At 46.7% G+C, this 24,023-nt stretch overlaps 2 protein-coding genes across 3 annotated transcripts; both read left to right on the top strand.

Moving 5' to 3' along the window:
• Positions 1–1,422: 1,422 nt before the first annotated feature.
• On the top strand, positions 1,423–20,358 carry rgs18 (regulator of G protein signaling 18). 2 transcript variants are annotated; one of them, XM_011616630.2, is made up of 7 exons: positions 1,423–1,665; positions 2,559–2,677; positions 17,334–17,420; positions 17,649–17,753; positions 17,871–17,932; positions 18,258–18,424; positions 19,230–20,358. In XM_011616630.2, the coding sequence occupies exons 1-7, from the start codon at positions 1,552–1,554 to the stop codon at positions 19,482–19,484; spliced, it is 909 nt and encodes a 302-aa protein (XP_011614932.1). In that variant the 5' UTR covers positions 1,423–1,551; the 3' UTR covers positions 19,485–20,358. The 2 variants fall into 2 exon arrangements, with proteins under 2 accessions (XP_011614932.1, XP_011614933.1); XM_011616631.2 differs by lacking the exon at positions 2,559–2,677 and having other exon boundaries at positions 1,527–1,665.
• A 417-nt stretch (positions 20,359–20,775) lies between these two features.
• On the top strand, positions 20,776–23,496 carry LOC101078273 (regulator of G-protein signaling 21-like). Its single transcript, XM_029831205.1, has 5 exons — positions 20,776–20,790; positions 20,921–21,077; positions 22,649–22,733; positions 22,808–22,974; positions 23,061–23,496. Exons 2-5 carry the CDS (start codon positions 21,045–21,047, stop codon positions 23,235–23,237), a joined length of 462 nt encoding a protein of 153 aa, XP_029687065.1. The 5' UTR covers positions 20,776–20,790; positions 20,921–21,044; the 3' UTR covers positions 23,238–23,496.
• Positions 23,497–24,023: the final 527 nt, after the last annotated feature.

Below are 24,023 nucleotides of genomic sequence, written 5' to 3' on the forward strand. Positions count from 1 at the left end.
TGTTAAAGCTCTATTGAAGCTCTATTAAAGCTCTGTTAAAGCTCTGTTAAAGCTCTATTGAAGCTCTATTAAAGCTCTGTTAAAGCTCTGTTAAAGCTCTATTAAAGCTCTATTGAAGCTCTATTAAAGCTCTGTTAAAGCTCTGTTAAAGCTCAAATGGATTGTTCTTCTTCGCATGTGCACCATCTCCGCGTCGTCGGTGTGAGTCCCCAGCTCGTGGTGGAACTTTTCAGACCGCACATGTACGTGCAGCATTTAACTAGCAAACGGAAACATGTAACAACAACATTTGATGTGTATCAAACTCCTCTTGTCCATGTGGGTTCTTGGTGTTCTCCTCAGGAACCGGCATGGGATGGGTCAGTTTTGGCCTTCGACAGGCTCAGTCTCCTTCTAGATGTTGGAATCTGTGATTGTTGGATAATTGATGGACTGTGTTGGAGCGCAAAGTTTGTCTCTGAGCGTGATTTATCCGTCATGGATCTCAGTGAGTCCATTAAGATTCCGCTGGGGTAGAACCTCAGTGGAGTAGAACCTGAGTGGCTCAAAGCGTTGGCTTCACCTCCACAGTATAGTCGCTACAATATTAATGAGCCCAAACCTTTAAAAGCTGCATTTTTTATCAACATAGTTGGGAAAAATGCTGAATTTGTGAGTTCTGACACTGACCTCATCCTCAGATGGCTTCTAAAGATCCTGCCTGAAGGAAGAGGAATAGGTCCAATTCTAACAGTGGTGCTGATGAAGGCCGTGGCATGGCTTATCTCTTGGATGAGGTCTGATCCTCAGATGACCCGGGTCAAGCGAAAGGTCAATGGCCTGCAAGCGTGATCTGTAGCAGCAAGGTGGAATTCCAAGGTAGGGATGGCTGAGGCCCGGAGCTCAAGTCTCTCAGAAAAATAAAAGATTTTCACCAAAGACTTCAGAATAAAGCAAGAATAAAGTCAGATTTAAGGTGAAGAAATCTCCGGATTTACTTCCGCAGGCGTGAGAGTTTTAAAAACACTTGCAGGTTATGCCGGGAAGAGGTGCTAATCCCCCTCAGGTGTTCTGGTTTTCCTTCTCAAGCAAAACCGCTACCAGAGGTTTTGTTGATGGTTTTCCTCTCCGTTGGGCCCATCTCTCCCGAAACACCTTTAATTTCCCTCTGTCTCACGTAAGGTTCCTCAGAGGACTCAGCCTGGAGTTTCTCCTGCCAACAGGTTCTTGGTTCACCTCCAGAACTTCTCCATTTCTCCAGTTGGAGGAGACACGGCACATGGAGAACATTTAGGCTTATTAAATTCAACATAAAGGACATTGAGTTAATTACAAATAATGGAGTTTGTTGTTTTGACCTGTTTCCTTCCAGGCTTCCTGTCACAGTCAGCTGACACCGGGTCTTCCCTCAGCTCGTCAGCTCAACGTGATGCACCTGCCCACTCTTGCCCGACTCTCCAGCATTGTTCCTCAGACTGATTTCCTGGTTTCTGGTCTCGTTCCTGTCCTGGTAACCTGCTCCAAGTCTCTGCCCGCTCTCCTGAGTTCTTCATCTCTGAGGATTATCAAACTATGGAATTAAGACTTCAGTCCTACCAGGTAGCTTTCACCTGGAGGAAGTGTTTTCAGCCCAGTAGGACAGAAAATCTGCGGCCCGTGGGACTGGATTTGGACACCTCTGATATAGTAAGTCCAGTTTCTTTAAGGTAACGTAATCGGACTCGTATAGAATCGGCCGTGTTGATTACTGAGAGAAATGAGCTTCCTGAGTCCTGGTGAAACGTGGTGACCACTAAGATTCAGCTTGATAGATTTCCTGTTTCTGTCTCCTGGAATTAAATGTAAAACCCACTGAAATGACGCCGTGATCAATTGTAGCTGTGAATTCCCGACGTGTGACGCGAAAATAACCAGGCTGACAAACCGGTCACGTCTGCTCACAGGCCCCTGAAGCCTTGGTCTGAAACGAAGGGTGTTAACTCTAATTGACGGACTTGTATCATCGGGGGGGGGGGGGGGGGGCTGGCTGCACTTGAAAGCAGCACGCCACTGAAGTAAACATTATCGCTGCGGCGCGCCCCAACGGGAGATAATCAGGGGAGGAATTACAGCTCAGGTGTTCCGTCTGTGAGTGCGCGGCTGGCGATAAGGAGACGGAGGATAACCGCAAGTGCGGCATGTATCATTATTTCGGCCACGGCGGCACTTTGGACTGAAATAGAAGAGGGAAAATCAACAGCAGCAAGGATGAAATAAACCAATTTCTGTTCAGGTGTGCCCTGACACCCTTCCCCTCCCCCGGGGGGCTCAGATGGTTCATTCTGAAACTGTGATTAGCCTGAGGCTAATTTCCTACATGCATCTTTTGCCTTTCTGCTGTTCTTTTATGCAGTTTTAAATAGACGTTAACCGCTGAAGGTGGGGTCAGATCCTCACTCTCATCCCTCCAATCAGGCGGGAATTCATTTGAGGTGGTCACCCGCGATCGTAATTAGTCCCTTCACCTTATCTGGCTCATCAAATTGGGGAAAAATTGTCAAATTGCCTTTTTTTTTTTCTTCTTCTTCATTTCAACACAGATTTCTGCTTGTGTAAAAACTATCTGCCGAGCAGGAAAGCTGCTTACCATTCGGAGGATAACGCTGTCGGGAGCGTCTATCTACAGGAAAGGGAAAAAAAATGTCCGTGATTTCCCAAGGCAAGATTTCCCTGTTCTGAAACTGCACCGTGCCATTTGATTACAGCTTATCTGCCCCGCACAACACAGAAAAATCAAATTGGAATAGGCTTGGCTTTATTGTTTGCACTCGGTCCACCTGCTCCACAAACAAACTGATTTGGCAGAGACACATGATCCCTCTCCCAGCTGATGGCCGCCGCTCTCGTATCTTTAGATTTCTTGCAGCATTTCACGCCTCCGGGAACGGTTTTTATCTGCCATCGGAGTATTAGGATTGTTTTGCCCGGGACTGTTCCTGCGTTTCTTTATTTGAGATTACGTGCGGTTGTGTGATGGCTGAAAGATTTCAATTTATTTCTGTAACACGCAGAAAACAAGTAAATAAACTACTTTGATCACGCGCCCGGAATATCAGGAGGGGTGAACGATGAAATCTGTGGAAGGGACAAGGGCAACCTGGTTTAGTTGTCCCATACCGCCGATGGCAGCTAATTATTGTATTGTTCCGTTGTTGTATCATCTAAATAAGTGCTGCCTTCCATCAGGGTAGGTTCTGACTGTTCCAATAAACGGCAGGATGCCGGATCGGTGTTGGAATTGGCACCACAGAGCGATTGGAGTCGGTGGGATGTGAAGTATCAGGTTCCCTAAATAAAGAATTTCCTGTTGCTGTTTCATGTCCTTGTTTAGTGCGTCTAGAAACCCTGTCGGAGCTGCTAACTTCTGTTAGCATCTCTGCTAATGCATCTCGGAGGTCAACTCCCTGGACCCGCGCTGGTGTTATGTGTTTCCAAACTGGAAGAGTTGAGGTGTTCGCTCCCGTGAACCCGGCCAAGAAGCGGCGGGGCTCGGCGCCGTAGCAGGGAGGTGAAAATAATGGCGTGTCATCTGCTAATAGCGGCACTGTGCACGAACTAGCCCTTTTAATGGATTTATAATTAATACCTGTGCACCGCTGATGGCTGGCGAGTGCAGAGGCAGGATAATGTTCTGGAACCAGAAAGTAATTTTAGATCAGTACGGATCGAGCCGAGGCCGCAGAATCAGAGATAAAAGACTGTGGCCTTTGATTCTGAGAGGCGCTGAAGCCCCCAGGAGCTCTCGGGCCTCTTTTGTTATCCCTTTGTACCTCTTTCCTCTTATTACAGACCAGCGGCTGCTAAATACTCCCATATTACTGTTTAAAAGGGGGTCATTTTTACTGGAACAATCCGGTCTTGGATCGATACCAGGACCGTGTGCACGGAGGTCGAAGGTTGCATTCAGGGCTTTTCCATCTCAACAGCTTTAATTCTCAGTCAGAATTAAAAGCAGGCGCAGAGAAAGATGCTTTTAAAGACCATATGGTCTCCTGCCGCACCGCGCCAGAGGCCCCCGGGGTTCCTTTGACATCCCTTCCCTTTATTCCAGCTACTGCTAACAGAACACTTGAATCAAGGTTAACCAGAGCGCCGGGTCTCGGAGCGCGGGCGCCACCACCATTGTTCATTTATGGCACTTCTGATGACATCTGATTGAAGACACACAATGGGGAGATCCGCAGATATACGGAATTTAATAAAAGGACATCCTCCGGCAGTGGAAGCACTCATTCAGTGTTTAAATACAAAAACCTGTACAAGAATAAACTTTTACTTTATACTACACTGAAGTCAAATGCCAACCATTAACAGTCTAATAGCTGTGCACACTTTAAACGCTTGATGCAAAACAGGTATAAAATTCCGGTGTTTTTAATGAAATGCCGGGTTCCCGGAAACTTTTGGCCGGTCTTTAAATAATTCAGAGGGAAATGTTCTGCGGCTCTGCTCCGTTCTGTTTGGGTTTTGCTCATATCGGTGCTGTTTCTGTCGGGAATAAACAGCTTTGATGGCTGTTTATTACATCTGCCGGGACGCCGCGCCAACAGACGGTTTACAGATCCCGGGCGGACAGCATCCGAGGAAAATTGGTTATTATTCCCAGAGCTTCAAAGGCCGGGAGGTCGCAGGAGAGTGTGTGGAAACTTCACCTCGTGCTGGGGGGCAAATGAGCCTCCAGTCCAGCTAACATCTGTGTCTCTCACACACCTGTGTGGCACTGGGGGGACACGCTAACTCCACAGGTGACACCTGTCGGCCTCGTCTGCACCCACAGAGGGAAGAAAACACTCCTCCACCAAAGACAACAAAAGAAGCCGCCTGATGAAAGATTTAAAACTCATCACCGTTCCGGTGGATCGATCCTAAGCAGACCCCCCCCCCCTTTCCCCCAGATTAGTGAATAAATCCCATATGCTTTATTGCTTTAATTCTGGTGTTGCATTGATCAGACCTGCTGCAGGCGGCTGAGCCACAATAATCTTTCCATCTTCAATGTGTGATCTACTTTTAAAGGCATGCGCCCCAGAACTCATTTTACATTTAGAATCTTTGATGTTTGGCATATTTATCCGAGCGCTATAGAGGCGCTGACGTAAATGTGCGTCTGCGCCGCCTCCTGCTTGTTTTATATTGTCAGATCGGCGCCGTCTTGAGCTCTGCCCTGGTGAACAACCGCCTTCTCTTCCCTTTATGACGGAGTGACAGATGTGCAAATGCTCCTCCTCGGCGCGTCGGGCTAAAACGAGCGAAGCCGGTCAGTGACGGCACTTCTGGAAGCTTTCATCCTGCCGTGCTGAAACAATAATGTCAGCAGAGACCCCTCATCCGCCCCGCCTGAACATCTGAAGGAATATGTGTACTTCATCTGCATTTGGGCTCAGAAAGTTGCATCACTTAACTTCCTGAAAACAGCTCAAAGGCGCCTTCACATGACAGGCAACAGCGCGGATGACGGATGTGTTATTGATGAGCTGCACTGCCTGTGTGTGTGTGTGTGTGTGCGTGTGTGTGTGTGTTTTCTTGTACTTACTACATATTGAGTACCACATTCCGTATTAGACTAGCAAAGTGAGGACCTTTTTGGGAAGCTGGTCCTCATAACCTCAAAGGTTTGAGGGTTGAGACGTGGTGTTAAGGTTGAGTTTACAAGGTCGGGGGCAGGTTAGTTGGGGAATGTATATGAATGTCCTCACAAATATAGAAGTACAAGGCATTGTGTTGGTGTGGGTTCTTGCAGAGAGACTTACCAGCACGCCTGACCCCGTGGTTGCCTAGCACCCTGCCTTAACCTTTCCATGTAGACCTACGGAAGGGCAGAGAGAGGAGCTGTTTGTTTTATGTTTGGGAAAAACAAGCACGAGTGACTGAGATCATGAGCCCATGTGTGCGTCTGGGCCGGCGATTACCCAGCAAGACACGGGGAGAACATGCCAACCCGGAATACTGTCTCATCTAGCCTGGAAATTGAGCCTGGAATACCGCGTCCTTCCTCAGACACGACAACGGAGCTTTTTCATGTATCGCTTTGTGAGTCGGTTGAAATGAAAGAGGCAATTACTGGACGCCGTAAATAAAGGAGCACAAGGCTGCCCCCTCCCCCACCGTGCTCGCTCTCTTCCACGGAGATTTTCCGGAGATGATTTGCAGGGTTTTTTTTTTTTTTTAATTTTAAAATCGAAGAGTAAGATCAGCTTGTCAGCCAGCACGTTGTTGTTTATCAGTGGACGCTGTTAAACACAACAGAAAACCCTCTGACTCAGGTTTCTGGCTGCTGATCTATCGATTCCACCACTTCTTCTGTCAGGGGCTGTTCTGGCCGCATTCTTAAGACCTCCGCCATTGATCCCTTCCCGGTTTCCACCTGAATTAATTATTCATTAGTTTGAGAGTGTGAGTGGCACGCAGTTTGAAGTCCTGATTAATTTACTTTGCCAAATGATCTGTCAGGCCCAAAGTGACATTTTCAGGATGATTGGTCTCTGGAAGCCCTTTGAATGAGTATTCCAGGCTGAATGTTGTTTTCTTGGCTCTTAATTAGTCCTCAGAACAGGAAGCAGGGGTGTCCGGAGACACACGTCGCCTTAATCCCCCCTTGAATATGAGGAACGAGGCACTCCGGCGCGGCAAAATGTTTCTGAGGCCAAGAGGAAGCCTCGCCACTTGAATTTCCTGTTTTTGGGCGATAGCGGTTGTCTCCGTTGAAAGTAAATCATGCTGACTAGAGTCCCCCCCCTTACACACACACACACACACACACACACACATCTCCCCTCCGACCACACACTCCCATTCGCGAAGACAAAGAGATATTAGAGAAAGAAGCTTTCCATTAACATGCACGTTAGACGGACTGTAGCGGCGGGGGTCCCGGTGCCGGCGCCGATCCTAACGTGTCGCTCAATCTCGGGTTTGGAAACGATCGAATCGGGTTTATTGGTGCACAGAGGGCGGCGCCACGTCGATGCATTTCGACATGGAGGGCGCCTGAGACGCGTGCATGAGGGGGATTGACTGTAAAAGGTAAATATGTGGAAAACAGAAAGTGGAGGTGATGAGATATGGAGGATTTATTGCTAACAGCAGATAACTCCCATTTCTGCAACCTTTTCTTGTCCTTGCAGGTTACGTCAAAACCCCTCGGTGTGTTTATGAGTGATATTAAATGTTTTATTAATCTAATTTAAAAATTACAGTGACCTACATGGACATGCTTTTTTTACAGTGTATAATAATGGATGCTCGCTAGAATACATGCCTCTACCGCAGCCCAAAACAGGAAATTAATTAATTATTTTGGGTTAATGAGCAAATAAATGTTTCAAACTGGACTCATCTCTGAACTGAAGGTGTCTGTGGATGATGGGACGGAAAAATCCATTTTGTTCCTTTGCAGCCGGTTGGAAAACGTTCAAAAAGACAAGTAACCTTTTAAGACTGTGGCCTTTTAGCACGTCAGGAGATGAACCCAGAAACCTGTGCTGATCCAGACTGGCTCACGTTAGCGTGAAGAAATAAACAAAGCTCTGGGTTTGCTTGCAGTGCTTCATTAAAAAGGTTTAATTTGCTGCTGATTTCTGAGGGAAAAGGCCTGAAATCTTCGGCAGGCTGGTTTGTGTCCTGATTGCTCTTTTCTTTGCTTTGAGGCGGTTCAAATATTAAAAAAAAGGTCTGTTTCGTTCGCACCTTTTTAATTTTGGCAGCTTCCTCGGGCCCTTCCGATGTCAAGTTTAACCTCAGTTTTCCACATTTCCTAATTTATATGCTGCAGTCTTTTTCTCTCTTTCTCTATCCTAGTAAACTAAATTCTTCTTCAGCCTGTGTTGCCTGTAACTGGCTCCAGCACATAAATTAGACATATAAAGATGGAAAACAGCTGCGCGCCCCCAGTTATCTCCATTACCCCCCGTGGAAGGTTGCTGTAAAGGAATAATAACCATCCACACCTTTTTTTTAGGTGAAATAAATGACGGATGAGCTCTGCTGCAGCTTTTGCTAGCTTGCACGCCATACATATTTCATGTGTCACCTCATTATCTTAGCTTGTACTGCACATGCTAATGTTAGCATGTGCAGTTGTAGCCTCTGAATGCATCTCTCTCCGGCTGCAGCTGCTGTCAACATATTTTCGAAGAGAAGTCGTCTCCTTGCTGTGATTAATGTCTACACGTCAAAACAGAAACACAAGGCTCCTACAAGGTATTTACACGCCAGTGGCGTGCGTTCGCCATAATGGTGTCCTACAATTACTTTACAATGAGCGCCGCTGAATAGGCGCCATTACTGGTTCAGGAAAGCCTTTTTGATGCTATCAAAAGAGAGGAGAGGATGCATTTAGTGGCAGGGAAATGGATAGAAAATATTCCGTTCATTTCATTCGGAGTGGGAAGGAACTGTGAAACATGCAGATACCTGATAACGTGAAGGGGGGAAACGGCTCTCGAGAGGAAGCGTCCATTACCCACGAGCTTAAATGTTTCATTTATCAGCAGTAAAAGTGTCTTATTTAATGTTTCACGAGCTAAACAGCCTCACTAAAACTTCCACTTATGCTTCCATTTATCCTCTTATGTTTATATTTACGGGCTTCTCAAGACACGTGCATTTGCCGTGAGAAACGTGTGGCCTTACACCTGTGGAGTGTTAGCTTGAGATGTTAGCCTTCATCATTATCCACGTTATGTGAATGTCACCCTCTCAGGTGAAATTCTGTTCTTTCTTCTGAATGGTGCTTTACTCGAGTGCACCTAACTTCGCAATACTAGCTGAGGAACGTCGGAGACTTTAGCGCAATTTCCGAAAAACGAAACGATTCAACCTCATTCAGGCGACACTCGCTCCGTCCCCGCGCCGTCTGCCGGCGCCATGTTGAATGATTTTGCCCAGATTTCTGCCTTCTGTTCTGGCACCGTCATAATTCCGCCTTTCTTGTATGGTTTTAGTGGGAAAAACAACAAGCATATGATGTAGAAAAGCTCCTGCGGGATATTTTTTGCGAAAAAAAAATCGTTTGGGCAGCCGGTTGTGAAGTACAGCGGGTTTTTTTTTTTCCTGCACTCTGCTGAATTAAAGAAATCGTTTGCACGTCAGCCCTCACGGATCTCTGCGGATCAGCACGGACCGAAGCCTCTACGCTTGATTTCATCTCTAATTTCATTAGAAACGAGGGAGCGAGCAGCCAGAGGAGACGAAGGTGGATCGTCCTGTCTGCGATCCACCGTGTAAAACAGGGCCCGGGTATCGATAACTGCGCTTTTATCCCCCCGAAGTGCTCCGGTTTCCTGGATTTTTACTCACATTTAGCGAGTTGTCGCACGGAGATTATCTGATTACAAGATTTTGGTTTTTTTGCCATTGTTTCTGTGGGGAAGTTCAGTCAGTGATTAGATAAAAAAGGAAAATCTGGGTTATTCAAATATTTATATGAATGAAAGGAGCAAAACTTTAAAAAAAAAAATGTATTTACTCAGGAATTAATGCATCATTTATTCTGTTGTACATGAGCCAAAAAAGTAGTTTCAGTTCAAAAATGGAATGAAGTCCAAAATGCTCTTCATGTCATAAAGAGAAAAAACAAACACGTCATCCTTCTTCAGCTCTTTTCAAAGTCAAGATTCCTCCTCTGTGACCGCCGCTTTGAAGTGAGGGGCGAGTTTCTCTTTCATCTCCGCAGGTGGTTCTTCAGATTATAATTCCGTTTTTTTCCAAAACAAATTTCTGCTGTTCACCTCCGCCGGCGCGCTGAAATCGCCTGCGAGCTCGCGTTTTCCCAGTTTTGCACTGATGCAACCTGGCAGCACACAAGTCGCTTCCACCACTGCAGCTCCAGCTCCGATGCTAAACTGGGGGAAACGTCACAATCGACAGCGTTTGACAGGATGAGACCCAAACCTTGGGCCATTTCTGATATTAACAGCAAGCTGTTGCTTATGCGCCTGTTAGCTGTTGCCGTTTGGCTACATCCCTCCAGCTAAGACGGGGACACGTCTCCAGTGCTCGACGGGCTGAGAGGAATGCAAATATTCTCCACTATTTTAAGTAAACGGTTCAAATGTGGAGGGTTTGGGAAATGGTTGGAGTAAAAGCTCCTGACAGGATGACAGGTTGGCTGGTAATTTGAGGGATTCTGGGATTATTTCTCGGGTTTGTGGAGTCGAGTTGTGACCCGGTGACTCACAGAAATGTGTTTGTTGTGTTCAGCTGCAGCAGAAGCAGAGAAATACTGAGGCTGCTTCCCAGCCTGTGCACAGAAGTGTTGCTACCTTTCTGTTGCATGAAGGATAAATCCTGCTTGCTGCCCCCCCCCCCCTTCCGGAATTTGACCGATGGACGGTTTTATCTCTGACCTGGTTTCCCTGCATATTAATCGCGCTCCCGTCCTGGTGCGCTGGCAGGCAGAGGGATTCCGCAGATAACGCTCTGTTTATCGTACGCTGATAATTGGTGCAATGTGTCTCGCAGACCTTCGGCCAAATAACGCGCTCTAATTAGGCTGGCGTGGAACAAAGCAAGAGCAAAGGGAAGCGAACTTTTCGGGAAAAGTGTCACCGAGGCCTTTGAGAAGCCAGCGCTGGGTAAAAACGCGTCCTCTGTAGTCACGTTAGCGAAATAGCGACTCTTTTCCTCCCGACATACACAGAAGCAACTATTTTAATTATTTCCCCCACAGACATGACACAAGGAAGGAAGTTTTTACGAATTATTCTGGATGCTGGGAGGCTCCATGGGTGACTTGCTTTCAGCAGTATAAGCACATCGAGCGGGGTCGCTGACCTCTAGACTCGCCAAAACGTCCTTGAGGGTGACACTGAATCCCTGCCAGCCTCGGTGTTGTGCCGGCTCTGACCTCTCACCTCTCACCTGCTCGCGGCGGAGAGGAAATAAATATGAAACCGACTTTACGGTTTTAATTTTACAATCCGGGAGCAGGACGGCAGGGGATCCCACACACGTCCGTCGCTTTCAATCTCCGTCACAGCGGGAAGCTGTTTTTATTTTCTGCCTGTATGTTTTGCAGTGTTCCATTTCCTGTTTTGGAGCAGAAACTGTTGAATAGAATATTAAGGGTCTGCGGCGTCCGTCACGGCAGAAAATAGGACACTTATCCACCCGCGCAGGAGCGCCCATCGATCACCTCCCCCCCAGCGGCCTAATCACGAGCGACAAATTCTCTGAGCTAATTGATTAAAATGACTCGTTCTGCCTGTTCAGAAACCTGGCAGCCGCCGTCTGTTGGCGTCCGTGAGGGCGATTTTTCTGGACCGGCAGTGAAAGTACGGCGTGCGCCGCGAGGGAAACGTCCAGCGGGGTGTTGGAGGACTACAAAGGCGAGCTCGTCCTCAGGAGTAAATGATTATTGATCAGCAGTGACTTGGGGCGTGTTAATTCTGATCTGTGTGCGCGTGTCGTCGGGGGCTGAGTGGAATCCGTCACCACCGGCATGTGGACCTGCTTACCAAGGAGCCATGATAGAGAGCTCTGTCCGGGCCTGTCCGCAGCCACATCAGTCAGGGCGTCTTCACCGAGGACCAGCACGTCCAATAGCAGTCACGGCCAATGAATAAATAAAGTCGAGACGCATCTGGGGCCCCGTCTTGGCACACTTTCGTTAACTCGGCTCCGTCCCAGATGACAGCCGATTTTTACACCTGAAACCTCAGGAACGAGTTTAAAGGACGTAAAATGAGCCTCAAACGATAAAGAACCGGAAGACGAGTTCACATCATCGCGCGAAGATCTCAAATATTGTGATTCACGGACAGGCAACAGGAATCCGACTCGGCGATTTCTTCAGTATTTCCAGGGGCGGAGGGGGCACACAGCCACGGCAGGTTGAGGTCGCGGCTCGACGTCCATTTAAATGAAATGTTCCATCCCACAGCTGTAGTTCCGGGCGCGGGTGATGCTGTTGTATTATTTATTAGCATCAGGGGGCGGTGTTGGGCCTCTTCTTGAACTCCAGGTGTCAAGAGGTCGTGCTTGGATTACCACAATGTGGCAGGAAATTACCGTTAACTCTTCTGATTAAAATAATTTCAGGGCTTATCTTAGTGACACATTTTAGCTAAGCATTACTTCCTGCTAATTTATTGTAACCTGGGTATTTCCTCGCATTGAAGCTTTTACATGAAAACATTTCACACATCTCTTTTTTGCTTTTCAAATCCTTTTCTGCTACCGAAATATCACCCAGGTGACAGACAAAAGGGGGAACGTTGGCTGTGGCGTGCATGTGGCAGGAACATTAGGGCCCTGTAGCTAATGTAAGGGAACATTAGCTGGCTGTAGTGGTTTTGTGCAAGAACATTAGCATTGGCAGATTTAACAAAACCAAAAGGCTGGTTGTAACAGACTGCTATGAGGAAACGTTAGCTGTTTTAGAAATTCGCCTACTTATCACAAACGTCTCTCCACTGGCGAGAATAGCGGACGCTAAGGTCAAATCTCGACTTTGAAAAGGAATTTACCTTTTTCAAGTGCTGATGTTCTCTTTAAAATACCCGAATCACTTTAAAAAAACAGAATAAATGTTGTAATCTAAAGTCCTGAATAAATAAACTGTTTACACTTTAGTTGGGTTGTTTTTATAACACCTATTTTTTTCATCTAATCATTAGCAGACGTGTTTATGGACTTTTTCTCCATAACTGTAAGCGAGAAAAATCCCCCAGTATAGTTGAATAGTGATAAAACTCTAATTTACCACACTTCCCGGTCTGCAGCTGTTAGCTGGTTATTGCTAACATCAACCAAGTGTAAGCATCTTTCACAGAGTGATGCAGAGTTTAGCACTGTCACCTCTCTGAGTGGTCTCGCCAGGTCCTCAGGATCTTCCCCAAGTCCCGAGTCTCACACACACACTGGTTTGACTGGGGACCCTAAACCGACCCAAAACCGAGGCTCATTTTAATTTCATCATTACAGACGCATCAAAACATTCACCGCGTCAGTAATTTCCCGTAACACAGCCGCTTCGTCTGCCTTTCACACTCGCTTCAGACCGGGTTCTCACAGACGCGCCTCATGTCCGCCTGCACCTGCCTTGCTGGCTGACGGGAAGTGATGTCACACTCCCTGTCAAGCACATCAGCTGAAAATGGGGTTTCCTGTAAGATCACCAGCTTCTTGTAAATTCTAATGAGGGAAACCCGACGCCGACCAGAGAGGTGTGAACACACACACACACACACACACACACACACACACACACACACACACACACACACACACACACACACACACACACACGTGGTTATAGTTCTTACTTTGTGAGAAAACAGCATCCCTCCTAACCGCCCCAGCTACCCAACCTGAACCCAGTCCTAATATCAACCTTAAAACCAGGTCTTAACCCTCAAACAGTCCTTTGAAGTTGCGAGGACCAAATGGCCAAACTCCCCGCTTGGTCTTCAGTTTGCTAGAAGAATGAGTGTTTTAGAACTCAGTGTGTAGCACGTAAAAGGACACACACACACACACACACACACACACACGCACGCACGCACGCACACACACGTCACCTCGGCACAGTGGACCACCAGTTGGAGCGTCATCAGTTTAAGTGTTGAAAGGTGGCGTTTTCTCCCACTTTTACATCAGCCCACACGTTTAAGTCTCATTTTTCCTCCGGCTTTCTTGTGGTTCCATAATGGCTTCCGTGTCACCGTCAGGGCCGAGGGGATTTCTGAGTGTGGATAAATCTCTGGTCTGTGCCTGTAATTGGGTCCGTGCTTGAGGCCAAAGGGGCACATTTAATGCTAACTGGTTCCACTGCTGTATACATGCTGGCGTTGGTTTGCACGTGCAGCCCCCCCCAACTCTCTGCAGGAATCACAGGTGTAGAAACACCATCTGCACCGTCACCAGTGACACAGTGGCACATTCATGGTACCGGTTAGGTGATGCCGGCACTGCTCGCCTCACATAAATTAGAAGAATACAGTGATATTACAACCTCATTTCAGAATTTTTAATAGTATTTCCTCCTTTTCTTCTTTACGCTTCATTTAATTTAGGATGCACACGGTGCATGAAACCAATAACCGGGTTTTAATGAGTTTCTCACCAGCGCACAGAGAAAGTGCACAGCAACACCATGGTGCCTATAGCTCAGTATTTACCGTAAAGATCGCAGAGCCAGAGAACGGGAACGTTAGACGAACTGTAACCTTGAGGTGTATTAAAATAAAACGCTGATATCTGCGATATATATATATATATCTATTTTTTGGTACTGCGTTTCACATTTGAAAGCTAATTCGAAAGTTACCGTAGGTGTGTTTAATAATAAAACTCAATAAAAGAAGAAGAATCTGATGAGGATTTGCAGTCCTCAGGGCCAAAGCATGTTTCCCCCCCCCCCTGTTGTTAGTCTACCTAGAAATTTTTCAATAACAGTGTAAAAAACGATAAAAAGAGCACAGCGTAGCGCGGCTGCCAAGTGGCACCGGAGACGAGGAGGCGGAGGAATGCGGGAAAATGGAATGAAAAACTCTGAAGGGCCGTTGAGGCTGCAGAGGGGAGAACCAATGCGATGGGCTAGACTGAAGGGAGCTGAAGTGTCGAGAAAAGACAGGGATTAGCTTCAAAATGAAGGCTAGGCTATGTCTTTTGTGTTAAACTGCGACAAACAGACCCTAAATTTGTTGTCTCCCTTGAACTGGTTCTCAGTGTGCTTCAGCTTTGGAAACAGCCCGATCAGGCTCGAGGGGTGGTTCTGAGGTCTGTCCCAACAGTCCCAGTTGAGTCAAGAAGAGACTCTGGACAGTTGATGTGTTGGTTGCATGAGCTGTAATATAAAATCTGATCCAATATCTTGTTTTTACCCCCCGCCCCCAAGTCATGCCGTTTGATTCCAAACAACCGTAAAAGGTAACGTTTTTATAGTACAAAACAGCGACAGTCAAACATGATTGAACGCGTTGCTTGATGCAAAACTACACTTCCCACTTCACGGACAAACTCTCCAAACACATTTACTCAGTTTGTTTGTTCTTAAGCAAATATCTCAGATGCTAACACACTTCAAATCTGAGTGACGCTCATCATATCTCTAATCTGATGTCATCAAATGGAATATGCAGCGTACAGTAGCAGCAGATGAAAGTCCTCCGTCACACTGTAGCCTCACGGGGGAGATCAATCCCTGACTGACCCCCAGCTGACAACCCCAATCTCAGTCTCGGTGTTCCATTTCAGGGTGACAGCAGTCCCACAGAGGCCCGCCGTTGTTTGGCAACAGAAAAATAACAGCATTAAAGTGAATTTTTGACGGGTGTTTTGGAACTTTGCGTGCATGTTTTTGTTTGTCTGTTGTTTTCCACTTTGATCTAATTTCCTGACGGCATTGTCCAAAAAAAAAAAAAAAAACTGCAACAAAACAAGCATCCCTGCTGAGGAGAAGCAGCTCAGACAGGAAGTAAGAACCGTCCTTCCTCCTCTAGCCGTGTCACCAAGTTGCAGTTTCAGCTCCATCACTTCCTCTTTTGCAGTGCAACACACAACGACAGCCCATAAAAAATCAACGCGATGCCTGGCAACGCAGACGGATAAACACCGACCAGAAATCATGTGATGTTTGAATTCAAAGGCGGTTGTTTATAGAAACTTCAGGCAAACTTTAAATCTTTAATTGCTTTTTGACCGACATCGCCTCGGTCGATGCGCGCGCTTGTTCCATCGGCAGCGTGCCCTCTTGCTGATGAAACAGATACACAATTAAAGATGTGATCGGGAGTATAATTTCAGAATGATCACCTAATACAATCCTAATCTTTTGTGCCTGACGGTGGCTATCGATTTTGCTGCTTCTCCTCTCTGGTGTGCTGACAAGAGACAAATAAGGCGAGTGAAGCTAAATGACTGCTGTTTAATGTTGTTTCAATGAGTCAGCAGCCCACAATTCACCTGAAGGGAAGCAGCCTCGGTTTATTGACCCGTCGCCCCGTTCCTCTACGTGAGAGGAAAGAGCCAAGCCTCCATTCAGGGAGAATTCACAGATGTTGACAATGATGGTCTGAAGGACAAAACAGGAACTTAAATGCACAGAAGGGGAAGATCATCGGTGGGACACGCCATCACAAATGTGTGCAGTAGCAAAATAAAGTAAAAGCCTGTAAAGCCTGCTGAAATAGTCAGAACCTGGTTCCTGGTGGCCATTTTAAAGGGTTTGGATATAAGGCAACATCCCTGTCTGGTTAGTGGAGGTTGTTAGCTATAGCAATGTTAGCTAGGTATGGTTGGATTGGATCTGCTCCTGCTGCTGGTCTGACACATCGCTTTGATCACTGTGCCATGAAGCCAACATTGTGGGATAGATTCTTGTCACATTTTATTGACTACAGGTCACGGTGCAGTAAACATGCCTTCAAAATAAAAGCACTTAGCATCCGATGGATGGCAGTGTTTCGTAAACAGGCCCGACAGCCTGGCAGTAGTTAACCGTGTGGGGAAGACGCACTGTCACAACTCCGCAAAATAAAGACGAAGAGCCCGAGTGCCGTGCAAACGAGCAAAAGACAAAGACGCAAGGGTACGCCGAGAAAAGACGTGACTTTATTACGATGATAAAACTGCTGTCGCCTTTTTTTTTAGTCTCACGCTTTATTAATTTGCTCATTTGTCGTCGGAGCTGAAGAAGCAGCGTAATTGTTCCTCACCGGTCGCATCGAACACAGACATCACATTTTTCTCCATCTATCCTACTGCACGTCTCTTCCCCCGCTGCTTTCCGTCGTGTCGCAGCGAGTTAGTCTTTCCCTATTATGCCTGTGATGCTGTGGAAAGAGCTGTGCCCGGTCTCCCGCCTGCTGTTATTCCTCCTCTTTTTGTCACATTTTCACAGTCCTGCATCCTCTAAAAGATCCCAGGACTGCCCACCGAGAAGAGACATTTAGCACCTCGGATACGACCAGTGGGAACGGTGGCAAACCACTAAAGCATTTAGATGAATGAAGTGAGGAGAATCAGGATTATTTGAAGCATCTTGAGGGAAACGCGAGAATGAGCTAATAAAACAACAACACAAGTAAGCAACAGCGCACGGCAGGTGCGGCTGATGGAGGAGATTTGTTTTCTTCCTTTTAATTTCTTATCAAACCCCTTCAGGGGGGTTTCTGTCACGGCCGTCTCACAGTTGCAGTGTTACAGGAAGTGGAAGGTGTGTAGAATGAAAGACATCCAGGCTTTATAAAAGGTGAAGAGAGTCTCTGAGCAAACAGTTCGTTTGACCCCCGCCTCCACCCGGCCTGCAGCTTTGCACAGCAGACAGCCCAGACCGACATGGAAACGCTTCTTCTTCTATTTCCTCAATTCAGCTTCACGGCCCAGAAGGAGGAAGTGTATTTCAGAATGCTGGGTCCAGGAGCCACGCAGGCGGCGAAGATGAAGGAAGACAGCAGCAGGTTGGTTGTTTTACGCCCGATTTTGTGTCGATTGTAGCTTCCAGTGCATTAATTGTCTGGTAGTTTGTCTTTTAACCTTCAGCCGTAGTTGTTTTATGAGGAACGGTTGCCATTTTGTCAGGGGAGGGTTGAAACATGTGCGTGTGTGGCTTCTACCACCATCATGTTGCCTACTTTGAATTCTCTGGATTGCGGACCCTCATGGATGTTTCTACCCTGTCACGGCAGACAAAAAGACAAGGAGAGGACGAGTCGGCTGAGCCTTTTTCTGGCCAAGTCGGGCTCCCATGAAAACGTCAGCCCTCACAAAACGACAAACAGCACCGCCAACAAGTGAGGCAAAACCCATTCGTTTCATGACTTCAGGCGCACGTATGGAGAGGCGGCGTGTCACGAGAATCCCCCGTTGGTGGGAGAAGCGCTGACCGTGTCTTTTTTATCATCCCACAGCGTCTCACCAGAGTTGGCTTTGCGATGGAGCGACTCCTTTGAAGAGCTGCTCAGCCACTCAGGTCAGCCTGGCACCCCCAGCGCCTCACACCACCTGTCAAATTGCTGTCCGAGAAAGTTTCCTCCGCTGTCACACAATTTGAATTTGAATTGTACACTGTAGAGCGGCTCCGGAGGCAATAAATAGTTAATACCGAGAGTTCGGCTGCAGACTGAAACTGCAACTTCCTTATTATCGCTCCGCAAGGCAGACTGGAGTTGTACGTTTTCAGATGCCCCCTGTGACAGTTGAATGTTCGATTTCTGTTGAAAATGTCCATTCGAGTCAGGAAACTCAGACGTGCAGCTGTTTATCGGTTACAGTCTGACTGTGTTTGTCTTGCACAGACGGGGTGGAGGTCTTCTCTCAGTTCCTCAGGAAAGAGTTCAGCAAGGAGAACATCGAGTTCTGGTTGGCCTGCGAAGAATTCAAAACCATCGATTCGAGGACCAAAATGCTCTCCAAAGCCAAATACATTTACACGGTTTTCTGTGAGACAGACTCTCCTAAAGAGGTAAGGTTGTGCATCAGAAACTGCTGCTTGGTTCCACTCTCTCGGCCCATTCTGCTTCTGCTAAATGTCTGAAAAATGGTTAAAAACCCTAAATGCAACATGTGAGGCTGATGGAATTGAGCAGAGCTCGCATACAAAACAGCTTGTAATGCGGACGTTGCCATGGGAGACGATTGAGGTTTCAAAGGTTTCCATTACCTTTGTGTGGAGGACGAAGCTGCTATCTGCTACGTGTTCATGCCCTGTGGTGGCCCTGATCGCTAAAGGCTTTTGGTTGGTTTCAGTTCTTGGCATTCTGTCTGTAGAGTCGAACACAGCAGCACGCACTCACTTTTTGTTCAACACCAGCGGAAAAGTGAACAAAGAGAGACGTATCTAGATGGTGACGGTGCTGTTTGGGAGCAGTTTGAAGCTTCACGAGTAACCAGTCATCAAACCCCGCCCCCAAAGTAACTAACTTTATATCGTGTTAAAAATGGCCATCTGATGATGAAGGTCCGGGTCTGAGGGTCAACAGGGACGCACCAGACGGCTCAAATATGCAGCACATGCAAAGGAAAATGGGTCTGGAATTGAGTGATATCCTGTCCCGCCCTGTCATAAATGATAGATTCAGCAAATCTGTTTCTGCCTCTGTGAGGAAAGATTGCCATCTCGCCAGCAAATCTTGTGCCGTTGCTTCCTAAAGGGAGCGGGAGATCGCAATCGGATTGGTTTATTGTGCGCTGCCCCTCCGACACGCCCAGCCATTCGGAACCATATTTCATTGTTTATTCGTCACTTTTTCTTTATCTGCTTCCCTCAGATCAACATCGACTACAACACCAGGATGGCCATCCAGAGGAGCATGGCCAAGCCCACCAAGGGCTGTTTTGAGGCGGCCCAACAGCAGGTCTACAACCTCATGAAAAAGGACTCCTACCCCAGGTTCCTCCTCTCTGACACCTACCTAAACCTGACCCGGAGGAGGGGTCCCGGGGCCACCATGTTCCGCAGGAGGTCGCGCTCTTGCGTATTCAACGAAAGAGGCGAGGCCGCCGCTGAGCCCTCTGCCTGGTAATGCCGTGCTCTAGGCCTGTTGGGGGTTCTCGTGCAGAGCATGAAGGTTGTGTTGCTGCGGCGTCTCCTCCCACACAGAACCGCTGCAGCCTGTCAGTTACATTAATGTAAAGGCAGATCTTAGCATAGTTTTTCCTTTTTTATTTATGATTGGGGAAAGACCGACCCTCTTGTAGTACTTGGCATCAATCAACTCATTTAGCTCCTTTCCCTGCAGCTGGAGCTTACCTTCCCGGCCAGAGACGTCCATGTCTGCTTTAACTTGTGGGTCTGTGGATTTTTACAGTCGGGGGATGTGATGGTGGTGGTGGTGGGGGGGGGGGGGGGGGGGGGGGGGGGTGTCGGCGCATTTTATTACTGCACTTTATCAAAGGAAGTGAAACCAGACCATACAGATGAGCTTCCACACAGAAAGAGAACCAACCTGGGGCCTGAAGCAGACCACTCAGCTCCGGTGCCCCACTCTGGCATTACAAATCCTGTTTCTCCTCAAACTACAGCTGTGCGGAAGCTCATTTCCTCCACTTCACAAATCTCCCTCCATTGCTTTGTTTTCCATTCCTCTGACAAGAGGCGTGAGCTAATTTGACCATAGCTCATTAAAATGGATTCAATTTAACCTGCAGTGACGGTGGCGGCGGCAAACGACTGGAACTTTTTAATAAGGGACGCAGCTCCGTGCTATCGATTACAAAATATCATAGTGTCGTCACACTCATCAAACACAGGTTTGAATAACATCACTGTGATGCCGTTGTTTATTTGCTAATGTCTATTAAAATAAATGTATAGCATTGATCATACTGAACGTGCTGCCTTGCTTATGTAAATTGTATATAATATAGAACCACTCAAATAAACAGTTTCTCATAAAAGTGGCGCCCCGTTGTCATTAATTTCCATTTAATAAATGCAGATGTAATGCGTTTGCATCGCACGTATGGGGGAATTAGTGTAGCCGGGCGTTGCAAATTACTGAAAAATTAAAGACGAATGGCAAAATATACCTGAATATACACAAATGTACGGGCATCTCAGCCCAAATTTTTTTATAATCCTTCGTAGGAAACCTCACTGTTGACAAAAAGGATGTTTGGCACCCTCGAGCTCCGTCAGCTCACATGTTACCCCACATAGTCACATTTCTCTGCTCTAATCTAGCAGCATTGATCTCAAATTTACATTTCCCGGGAGAAAACGCAGTCCTGCCTCACAAAGGCGTTTTTTGCCTTTGATGTCTCCAACCTCCCAAATTATCAATGGACATAATTACATCTGCAAAAGGCCATGTTTGCGCCAGTTTCAAGGTGACACTTTCAAATGAAACTGTACTTTAAGTGAAGAATTTGTAGGATAACCAGAGGCATCTATTCATATTGGTCGGGGGGGTGAGTGAAACGCCTGGCTGACAATTTTCCTTCATTTATCACTGAGTAGGTGGCAGATCTCTGGAGGCAGGAGAGTTTTTCAGAACAATCTTTGCAGGCTGGGGGCCAAATCTCCAAAGTTTCTTAGAAGAAAAGAAAGCGAGTTGAGGGATCATATAAAAGGCTGCAGATTTATGAAAGCGGGGTTGATCCTCGGCGACGCCAAGGTCAGTGTGACCCCCTCCACCATTGTTCCTTAGACGTGTTTGCTTTGTTTAATAGTCAGCGTCCTTCACTGGACAAAACTCAGGCAATCATATTTAAATCAATTTGATCAGTGGTACAGACTCAATGCTGCTGGTAGGAAAAATAAATCATTTTTTTATAAATATGCATGATGACTGTGGAGGACCAGAGTGACCCCTAGAGGACAGAAGTGGGAAATGCAGTTTCGCCAATGCAGGTTTTAGGTTCTTATAAATACTGAACACAGACCAGTCAATGTCAATATGAGAACATGTCAGATGATACCCCCCCACACCCCCACAGGATGACCACTCAGCATGACTTTTAATCAAAAAGGAGAGAAGAAGAAAAAGGTCAAATCTCTACAAGACCGAATGATCAATAGTCTGTGCAAGTACCTCTGCCTCATTTCTTCCCTGGCGGCGTCTTTTTTGAAAAACAAATTCATCGACCTGCTGCTTCTGAGCACATGCAAATCCGGGCAGCTTGGGTGTTTTCCATTTCCTGCCGTCATTTACATTCACGGGTTTACCCGTCCACCAGTGGTCAGGGAGGTCAGGACAGGTTAAACTACAGACTTGTAATGAACTTACAGAAAAATCCAGTGAGCAGAGCCACGTCCTCCACGTGTGTCCCTCGAGCATTTGCATGCCGGCTACAGTAAACACGCTTAACGCCACGTCCACGACATCGGTCGAGGACGTGCACGCCGGACACACACCAACGATTAAGTCACCCTCTCTAAATGCTCTAGATGGTGAAAAATTCCTCCAGCTTTTCCTTTCATTTCTGACGGTGCCACAGAACCCGACTGTTGAGTCCCTGAAAACCAAACCTGAGACATTTTCATTGTTTTTGTCAGAACCTGATGCACATATGCAAACTGCGGGACAGGAAGGAGTTTTTCTTAATGCTGAATTTGTTTATATTTATTTGTTTATGGTTTAGGATCTCTTCCAGACCCTCCTGACCATTGCTCATCATTATTTAGATATAAACCCTTCCTGATGGTGCCCTTCAAAAAGCCCTCAGTCTACTAAAATGTAAAATTTGACGGATATCAATTCCGTTAATGACATCCAAAATGTTCATTAACAGTGATGCAGACAGGATAAATCCCAGCTCTCATCTCACTGAGGTGCGATCGACATGGAACGGTGCGCACCCCCCAATCGGGGGCACTTTGCATACAAATTTCCATATATTCCATTCATGTTGGGTGTGCATGGTGGTGGTGATGGTGGTGGGGAGGAGGGGTGGTCATTTAGAACACTTGACTCTTTTATTTCCCAACAATAACGACCCCACCTTCAGTCTGGCCGGATCATATCTGGGTTTCCCTGCACAGAGCACCAGGAGATGGCCATCAAGTGAGTTTTGTGCATATTTGATTGCATTATTCGACAGGCAGCCATGTGGAAAGTGCTGTAAGTCGCACCTTTGCTGTGACGGGACGTCGCTGTTTGTTAAATTGAACTTGACATTTTGGCCAGTGGTGTGGTGTTGGCGATGTGCGCTGTGGCTAGTGATAGATCTCGATGCTCTTTTCAAGGGTAGATTTTGTTGCTTCCCCAAGGACCCCCTGGAGGATGTTGAGACATGGGCCGAGTCAGTGGACAAGGTTCTGGGTTGCAAAGGTGAGACTCTGATTCTGATTCCTCAAGTATCGGCGCGCCTGGTTAGACTGACATCAGTGTCCCCACCTTTCCAGCCGGGCAGATCGCCTTCCGTGAGTTCCTGAAGTCCGAGTATAGCGAGGAGAACATATTGTTTTGGCTGGCCTGCGAGGAATACAAAAAGATCAAGGCGGTCCCGGAGATGATCTCCTCGGCCAACAGGATCTACTCAGAGTTTGTCCAGACAGAAGCACCCAAACAGGTAAAGAGACAGGACCTTTTACTGATGGCTACAACTGTGGCTGTGGTGATAAAGATCAAAGGTTGTTTAATTGTGTGTAATTTCAGGTCAATATAGATTGTGGGACCAGAGAGAACATCACGAAGAATATGTGCCAGCCGAGTCTGACATCCTTTGACACGGCGCAGAAGCTCATCTACAGCCTGATGGCCAGGGACTGCTACCCACGCTTCCTGAAATCTGACATCTATCAGGGACTCCTGAGGAGAAACGAGTCCAGGTGACCATCCTGCCCATCTGTTGTAGAGCTCCTCTCGGTGTGCTGAACACATTCCAGCTTCTGAACCCTAGCAGAATTAGCTTTTCCTTCTCTCAGATTGCGACAGCAGAGAGATTCTGAGACTTGTATTAAACTCAATTACTTTAATTCAGTCAGATCTGTACACATAATTCTGTAATTATCTATCCCACCATGAGGTTTGTAATAAATTATTGTAAAGTATTATCAACACACTATCAAATAATGCAAATAAAAAAATCCCACAGAATTTCATCTTGGATCTTTAGATTTAAAAAAATCACAAATTCAGGGATGACTCACAACAGGGGGGGAAGGGGTTGAATGCGATGTAAATTCTTTGTTGACGACTGACCCGGTTTCTGGACAACATATTCACAAGGTGGCAACAGAGTCCTTCAACAGCCAAGAGTCACAGTGATGCAACAGATACCAGCTGCAAATTAGATTAAAACAGATGTAAAACCAAAAACCACCAACGTTAATTAAAAAGAGAGTGAACCTGATTCGATGTAAAACTATTAATCAGATTACCCAAAGACAGATTAGAAGATTTTACACTCTGCTGAGCAATATTCTTCTGTGTGCGTGAGTCCTTGTTTTTGCTCCTTATTAATTACAAAATACTTGTTCTACTAGCAAAGTGGGGACATTATTATGAATTGAGGCCATATTGACTGGTCCCCACAACTTTAAAGGAGTGCTTAAGGATGAACACTTGGTTTTAAGGACTAGGTGTGTGTGTGTGTGTGTGTGTGTGTGTGTGTGTGTG

This window comes from Takifugu rubripes, chromosome 22, assembly GCF_901000725.2.
Source record: "Takifugu rubripes chromosome 22, fTakRub1.2, whole genome shotgun sequence".
NCBI classification, from domain to species: Eukaryota; Metazoa; Chordata; class Actinopteri; order Tetraodontiformes; family Tetraodontidae; genus Takifugu; species Takifugu rubripes.